Source organism: Gossypium raimondii, chromosome 7, assembly GCF_025698545.1.
Source record: "Gossypium raimondii isolate GPD5lz chromosome 7, ASM2569854v1, whole genome shotgun sequence".
NCBI classification, from domain to species: domain Eukaryota; kingdom Viridiplantae; phylum Streptophyta; class Magnoliopsida; order Malvales; family Malvaceae; genus Gossypium; species Gossypium raimondii.
This window is the reverse complement of record NC_068571.1, coordinates 4,269,950-4,278,339: the sequence shown is the minus strand read 5'-3', so window position 1 is coordinate 4,278,339 and position 8,390 is coordinate 4,269,950. Positions and strand designations below refer to the sequence as shown.

At 29.8% G+C, this 8,390-nt stretch overlaps 1 protein-coding gene across 3 annotated transcripts; it reads left to right on the top strand.

Annotated features, from left to right (window-relative positions):
• The first annotated feature begins 7,506 nt into the window (after positions 1 to 7,506).
• LOC105766244 (mini zinc finger protein 2) lies at positions 7,507 to 8,390 on the top strand. 3 transcript variants are annotated; one of them, XM_012585636.2, is made up of 2 exons: positions 7,507 to 7,651; positions 7,845 to 8,390. In XM_012585636.2, exon 2 carries the CDS (start codon positions 7,871 to 7,873, stop codon positions 8,162 to 8,164), a length of 294 nt encoding a protein of 97 aa, XP_012441090.1. In that variant the 5' UTR covers positions 7,507 to 7,651; positions 7,845 to 7,870; the 3' UTR covers positions 8,165 to 8,390. The 3 variants fall into 3 exon arrangements, with proteins under 3 accessions (XP_012441090.1, XP_012441083.1, XP_012441077.1); XM_012585629.2 differs by having other exon boundaries at positions 7,549 to 7,717; XM_012585623.2 differs by having other exon boundaries at positions 7,551 to 7,732.

Genomic DNA, 8,390 nt, shown 5'->3' with positions numbered 1-8,390 from the left:
CTTCCCTTTTCTTTTCTTTCCTTTCTCCCTGTTTTCGTTTGCCTGTTCTGTTTCCATTTCTCTTTTCTATCTTTTATTTCTTTTATTAAATTAGTTTAATATAATAACAATAAAATAATAATATAATATTTCTTACTTAAATAATAAGTAAATATGTAATCATTACTAATATGTATGTATTTCATTCTTCCACATGTCATCATATACACCATGCATTTGTCAACAATTTTATTTATTTGAAATATAATAATATAATATAATTAATATAATTTACAATATAATAAATAATAATATACTTCAAAAAAATCTCAGATTTTATCATGCATATGTCGCCTCATTTATGGGACTTGGCATATTTACCTATTTAGTCCTTTTAACTTTTCTTTAGTCTATAATTAAACTTTTACCATTGTTGCAATTTAGTCCTTTTAATCAATTAACCATCGGAACATTAAAATACTTAATGAAACTTTAATACTACCCTAATGACACTCGTAAATATTTATAAAAATATTTACAACTCAGTTTATAGTATCGAGGTTTCGATACCTCATTTTTGACCCAATTTGCCTAATAATTTCTTTTAAATCACAAAATTCACTAATTTAAAAATATTTCTAAAATCACACTGAACTTATAATTATTAATTAATAAATTTTTCTAACGTTTTCATCAGATTTAGTGATCTCAAATCACTATTCTGACACTACTGAAAATTGGGCTGTTACAACTTCTCTAATAATAAAGCTTATATGGGGTTCAACAAGTGCACAAAAATTGTTATAGAGCCATTTGATGTTGTTAAATATGAACTAGCCAACTATTTACCCAATGAATGTGAAAATGAAGAACTTGTAAAGTTTGATGTAGAACAATTAGCAACTAACATTGCAATTGAACCAATTCTTGAGTCATTAGTGACTGAATATTCAGTTGAGCCTCAAGGCATTGATAATCAATGGATGGAAGATATTTCCAAACCTCAACCATCATAAAGGTTAATGAAGAATCATTCACTAGATGATGTTATTGGTGATACTAAATGAGAAGTTAGGACCAAAGTCAAGTTAATGCCTAACTGTCTATATATGGTTAGATTAACATATTACACTTCCTTTACATAGCACAAAAAGATTGAATAGGTTCTTAAAGGTGAAAATTAAATCAAATCCATGTGAGGATAGCTGAATCAATTTGAAAGAAATTGTGTATGATAGCTAGTTTGAAGACTAATTGATGGTGATGTAATCGGAACAAAGTAGATCTTTAAGAACAAGACGAATGAGATTGGAAGGAAATATTAGTGGCTTAGGGTTATATTTAGGTAGAAGACATTGATTTTGATGAAACATTCGTACTTGTGGTAAGACTAGAGGCAACCAGACTCCTACTGGTAATTATAACTTACCTGGATATCATTATTTTCTATATGGATATAAAAAATGCATTCTTGAATGGGTTTATCAATGAAGAGGTGTATGTGGAATAGCCTAAAGGTTTTGAAAGCCCTAAGCATCCAAACCATGTCTATAAACTCATTAATGTACTCTATGGTTTGAAACACTCCCAAAGGCATAGTATAAGAGACTTTCAATGATTCTACTAGAGAGCTTGAGCCCACATGTGCAGCTTTGCAAGCCATTTCTACTAGAAATTGGCTCCTTAAAAAGAAAAGCATGATAGTTAACAAAAGGACAATACTATATAAGGTAGTTTCATTCATTTGTTTCGATCTTGGTCAATTAATCTTAAACTAAATCGTTAAACATGTAGATACCAAGAATATCGGGCATGCATTGCCTTTTCCTTCATTCATCTATCAAATTATGCTTAATCAAAAGAAAGGTGTTGTATCAAAGTATGATGTTATTGAGCCTTAGGTACCAAAATTGAAGTATTGCTATAAGTGGAAGAGGGGTAAATATATTGTTGCTAATGCATATTTAGGAGCTGAATATGAGAATGATGAAGATCCTGAACCAATTGCTGCCGTAGTTGCAACTAGACTGACATCTAGTGGGTTGTTTAGTGTTAATAAGGCTAAACTTTTGGAGCATCTTGATGAGGGCCCTGTTGGAAAAATTAGTTACGAAAACGAGTTTTGTTCCACAATGGAAATTCAAAATATTTCATAAAATCAAACATTTATTGTGTTGTCTATGGTAATAAAATTTACCAAATTTAATAATTTTGTTTTGTTCTAGCGAGATTAGTTGATTTCCTTGTTTTCTACCAAACGATCTCCTCTGTTATTCTCATACCCATGGTTGCTAAAAGAGTGACCTCGTAATCCTAAACTGATTGCAATATGAAAACCACATTCCAGTGGGAAAAATTAATTCTCTCTATAATAACTAAAATCGAAAAACTAAATTGCTCACAAAATTTAGAATTTATTTTCAACTAATAAATTTCTCTAAATTTTGACAAAGTAACCACATATCTATCAATTATGTTGTTTGGCTTCCTATAGTCCCTTTACATAGAGAAAAATACAAGAGTTCTACTTAAACAGGAAGAGAGTAAATAATATTTTAAAATAAAACTAGAATCCTAGTAGAACGTACATGTGGTGAGAAATACACCCACACTAGGAATACGAGTGTGCCGCCCACCCTTAGTTAAATGGGATCAATGGGCCCTTTTTGCATTTGATGCAATTTTGTACCGTCTAGTTTTTAATTAAAGACAACCTCATATAATTATCTAACCCAATAATCAATTTTATATTATCAAAATTTTATTTATTTAATTAAACTATTTTTTCAAATCAATTTTAATTTCCTTAAAAATCATGACAACTTTAGCATATTAAAATCTGAGTAAATAAATTTAATAGTCTCGTTCGATAAAACTACGATGACTAATTAATTTAATTTTCGTTTTGAATTCAATTATTTAATTATAATAAATTAAATAATAATTCAAAGAAATTAAATTAATTTCTAAGCCATCTATTGTTTCATTCGAGAAAATGCATTTATTGTGGATAGTAACGCATGTAATCTATTTATCTTTTCATTTATTCATTGTATCGATTCTAATTGCAATCTATACTGAGGTTGTGTTGAGCTAACGGATGGATCGATTGAATATATATGATTAGAGATTAAATAATTTGTAATTAAGTTCTAACTCGTCATCTATTAATTACAACATTATATAGTCATGGAGTCAATCTACTAAAACCATGACTAATCTCCTCATTATATACTATTGCGAAAGCAAATTAATTTTATGCTTTATCCAATAACATTGTCATAAGTGTGTTGTCCTCATAGGATATTCTTAATCTCTTTTTATTAAATCTATTCACCCAATGTGATCTTATTGTATCTAATGGTCACCATTGCATCTTCCACAATGAAAAAAAATATTACTAACAAATAGTAACAATAATTATTCGTCCCTAACAAATGACCCGTGACAACGTTCAGTTTTCATAATTCATGCAATGCCAATGAGAATATATTTTTTACTCTTTAATTGAGCTATGAATTCCAGCTTTGTAAATGAAGTCATGTCATACATTAGACATATACCCAACATACCAACTTTTGGCTTTGACATCGACTAAGCTCAGGCTTTTAATATACAAAGTATATGAGTTACATACGCATAATCAGTCACTTAGGATTGAGGTAAGCCATACTATGAACTTCACAAGTGAATTTATCCATAAACGGATTCGTGATTAATTCAACTTGGGTCATGTCTGATGTATTGTCAATTTTGACAATAACACTTACGTCTCTATCTTTATGGGAATCATCCGCTCTGATACCCAACATAATAGTCCCTTGACTCAGTTGCTCATTTTGATTCTTTAGACTACGAACAATTTAGATTATCTACTAATATAAGTTGTCTACTCGCATTATAATTCGGGATTAATTCAACTTGGGTCATGTTCGCTGTATTGTCAATTCTGACAATAACACTTACGTCTCTATCTTTATAGGAATCATTGTTCTGATACCCAATGCAAGGTATCTCTCCAATTGGACTTGATAGACAACATAATAGTCCATTGACTCAGTTGCTCATTTTAATTCTTTAAACTACGAACAATTTAGATTATCTACTAATATAAGTTGTCTACTCGCATTATAATCTGATCCTATGATGCAACTTAATATTAGTTAAGCCTCAGGTAATCAGTAAGCCAAATTTTATTTTGTTCATTTTACTTTTCATGTAAAAACCAGTAATGATAACATACGAAAGATAATAATTTAACTACGGTATTTTATTAACCAATTTGTTTGAAAACTTACAAGCATGAATGATGAAATAACTACACTAGGGCACAAAATCCCATTAGATCTATCATATATTAACAAACAACTATAACATTTGAAGTTCCAAATGAAGCTTTTAAACAGAAAGGAGATTCATGTTCTCTAGTACAAGACTGATTTATTTTCTTGAGACCTACGATGCCTTTGCATTTTTGGGGGGAAAAGGGAGAAAATGAGTTGAGTAATGAAGTTAAGGGGAATATGAAGTATGATTTTTTTTTTTTATAATGTGATACTTTACTTTTTTTGTTAGATTTTATTGGCATGTATTTAAGTTATTTTGACTTTTGCTATGTTATTATGGTTTTTTTTTTTTTGTTAATGCTTCTTTATTCATTTGCATTGAGAATTGATTTCGTAGTTCTTTTACATGATTTATTAGATTAAGGGGAGTGTTATGTTGAAGATCATTTTAGCTTGCTTGGATGAGTTATATTGTTTTATAAACAAAATGTCGAAAGGGCAAATTGTTAGTGTTAGTTAACATTTTCCAAATGCAACTAATTCAATTGTAATTTAGCTTGGATTTTAAAGGGAATGTAACTTGCCACATTTTCTTAGCCTCTTTTATCCAAAATATTTGGAATCTTTAAACACATAATTGAAGGTTTTTAGTAGCACTTTTCTCAAGTCAAAACATGGAGAAAATCAAGTCAAGGATATTTTTAAGATCACTTCCAAAGTGATTGAGCTTCTTTAATTGAAGAGATTTATTTTACAAAGAAGATTACATCGAGACTATCTCTGCTAATTTTATTTCACATTAAAGACTTTACATAGTTAAATTCAAGGAGATAAAGATTCACATTAATTATAATTTTGCAAGCCATTATATGTTTATTTAAGAGAAGGCTTGTTATTGACAGCTTTGTGTACGAGATTGAGAGCATTTATCTTGTTTATGTGAAAACTTATTTTAATGCGTAATTATTGTAAACAAAATATTCTCACTAAATAGTTTGTAACTAAGAACCAAACAACACACATACTAAATTAGTTGAAATTACACTTTGTATATATGCTAAATTGTACTTTTATTATGATTGAAGTTATGGAAAGTTATTTTGCATATAAATTTTATATTTCATTAATAGGGTTAAAATAGTTGCATGTGAATGTAGGATATAGTTAAAATATTTTAATTATATAAAAATATGACACGTGTTATTTTTCCAATTTTGTTTGTAAAGCCTAAAAGTTCTTTTGATCATGTATAGAATAATTACCTTTTCAATAAACAAAACAATCCCATACACAACCTATGGAGTTTTTTGGACTCCACAAGTGGGTTAAGAGTATGACATGCATGTGTCCTATAAAAGTAAATAAAAAATTAATATATAAATAAAAGGAACACTTGTTACATCGTTAACCCACTTGTGGAAACTCTACAAGGCTATGGAGTTTTTTAGACTCCACAAGCGAGTTAAGGATGTGACAAGTGTCCTATAAGGTATATTTTTATAAAAAATTAAATATATAAATAAATAGACACTTGTCAATCTTGAACTCGCTCATAGAGTCTAAAAACTTCATAAACTATATATCAAATAACTACTTGACTTGCGACTATAAAATAAATACATTAACATTCAATATTTAGTCATTCTCATTAAATTAGTAACAATAAATCACAAAAAGTTTGATAACATCAGTTTATATAAAAATATCTAAAGAGCTGTGCCCTTTTTTTTACATGAAGAGTTACATAGATGGAGCAAAGCAAACAGTTTGTCTCACCATTGTCCTAGTAGAAAATTATCCCAATAACCTCAAAGAAAGAAAAATATCTTCAAACCTCTGCGAACTATACATGATATTAAGTTTGGTAAATAACATTAAAAGTTTCCTAAAGATAAGGAAATATCTTGAAAAGCCTCTTCACGGTATAAAAAAAGATATCAAGTTTGGTAAATAACATTAAAGACACATGAAATGTTAGCGTAAAACCCATGTGCTTCCACCTTCAAATTTTAGTCTAATGAAAGAAACCTCTGGCCATCACTTATTTTATCCATATGATTTGATAGCTGCACAAACCTAAATATATTTCAATTCCATGTACGGACCTTGTACTATAAATGTATATTTGAGATTATTACTTTAAAAAATTAATTAAAAGCAGATTATATCTCAACACAGTTGGCGTCAGCATTGTTGCCAGTATAAAAGGACGTGAGTTCGAGTGCGATGAAGCACATTATCCTGTTATTTAAGGGTTGGAGAGGGGCTACGAGTAATTCTAGACATTATATCAAAAAAAATACTAAGAATCATGATACTACATTCATATGAAAATTCAAGATTTAGTACTTCATTTCGGAAGCCTCCATGCATTAACTCAAAGTAGCATTACTTTGAACTTCAAACAGATTTGAAATGTAAAACTCTTTTGATATTTTCAATTTAATGGGAAAAAAAAAAAAAGAAGAAGCAAAGGGTCATTTAGTGTTTTCTTGTATATATGTTCAAATTCTGTTTACATGCAAATTAAGCAAAAAAGATGTTGGGTTTTTTTCCCGTACAGGTTTGGCAAAGGTTACAAAGCAAGATTTGAGAAGATAAGTCACGTTTTTAGGTCAAACAAAAGACAATTTGATGTTGGCATTGTATCAAAGCACTAAAGCGAAGCCTTTTGGCATTTGGGCCACACTTGGGATAATGGCAATGGAACGAGTCAGGAGATGTTGCTAAATTCACTATGGTTCCATTGTTGGTGTGCTTTATTTCATCACTCACCTCGTTTTATTATGGATATATAATTTTGAAAGTCATTGTCATTTTCATGAATGTTGAATGCATCCACTTTGCTTCAATTTAATTTTTACTATTTATCTTTAATATTTTCAATCTTTTGAAAGTCAACTAAATATTTCAACATAAAACATATAGATTTTTTATAATATATTATTATATTTTTACTCATTTAATAGTCTATATATAAGAATAAAATGATATTTTCAGTATAGTGAAACAGGATGAGCTAGGACAAGCAATTACCATAATCACTTCATTAAAAGTGGATTGATTCAAAATTTATCACGTGGATTTTGTCATTCCTAGTATGACCGTATAAATTAAGTTAAGAAAAGATAAAAATAAAAAACAAAAAGCTAAAGCTTAGCTATTCATTTTCCCTTTAAAACCAATCACTGTTTTAAATAAAATAAAAAAGTTTTTATCACCATTTTAGGGTTTGCCTTAGCTTAATGGCAATAGCCTTTAATATATATATAACACTAAACTCTAATGTGTTGTCAAGGCAGTTTAGAGAATCATTTCACAACGACCAGTCTAGGGTTTACTATTGAGAAATTAAATAAGAACAAATCAGAAATACCCATTCTCAAGTAAGAAGCTATGCTATAAATATGTAATTTAGGGTTAGGGCTATGGCCAATACATGAGACTAAAAGGTTCTCCTTCTCTTAGTATAGTATTCTGAAATTTCTCTATCTTTTTTTACTTCCCTTGTTATGACCTTTTTATGCGTTTTTCTTTTTGTGTTTGATCATTGATCGAAATTTGATTATTGGATTTCAGTACGATTTGGGAATCGATCGACAAAAATGAGGAAGCGACAAGTGGTACTGAGAAGGGAGGAGCCACCAAGAAGCAGCAGCACCAATTCATCGTTGACAAGTAGAAGTGTGAGATATGCAGAGTGCCAAAAGAATCATGCCGCCGGGGTCGGAGGTTATGCTGTTGATGGGTGCCGGGAATTCATGGCCAGCGGTGAAGAAGGAACAACTGCAGCCCTTACTTGTGCTGCTTGCGGCTGCCATAGGAATTTCCATAGAAGGGAAGTTGAAACTGAGGTAGCTTGTGACTGTTCATCACCTCCTCCTTCCAATGGAGCATAATATATATGTAGCTTTATTAAATAAAATCAGTTCTCATGCTTGTATAAATGGAAGGCTTTAATCATGTAATCTGCCTATATATTTGCATTCTGCTTTTATATATATATATATATGTTTCTTGAAAGAATGGGTTTCTTTCATAGCTTTTTTTTCTATCATATTAAGAGATCAAAAGTATTTGTATTTATGTTTGTTTTATGAAGACATTAATGGGTGTTTTCTTCCA

What these genes read in the sequence shown, in the direction of transcription:
- LOC105766244 (XM_012585623.2), top strand. Translation starts at nt 7,705, where the DNA reads ATGAGACTAAAAGGTTCTCCTTCTCTTA. An exon ending in AAAAGGTTCTCCTTCTCTTA is followed by an intron (nt 7,733 to 7,844) that starts GTATAGTATTCT and finishes ATTGGATTTCAG; the next exon opens with TACGATTTGGGAATCGATCG.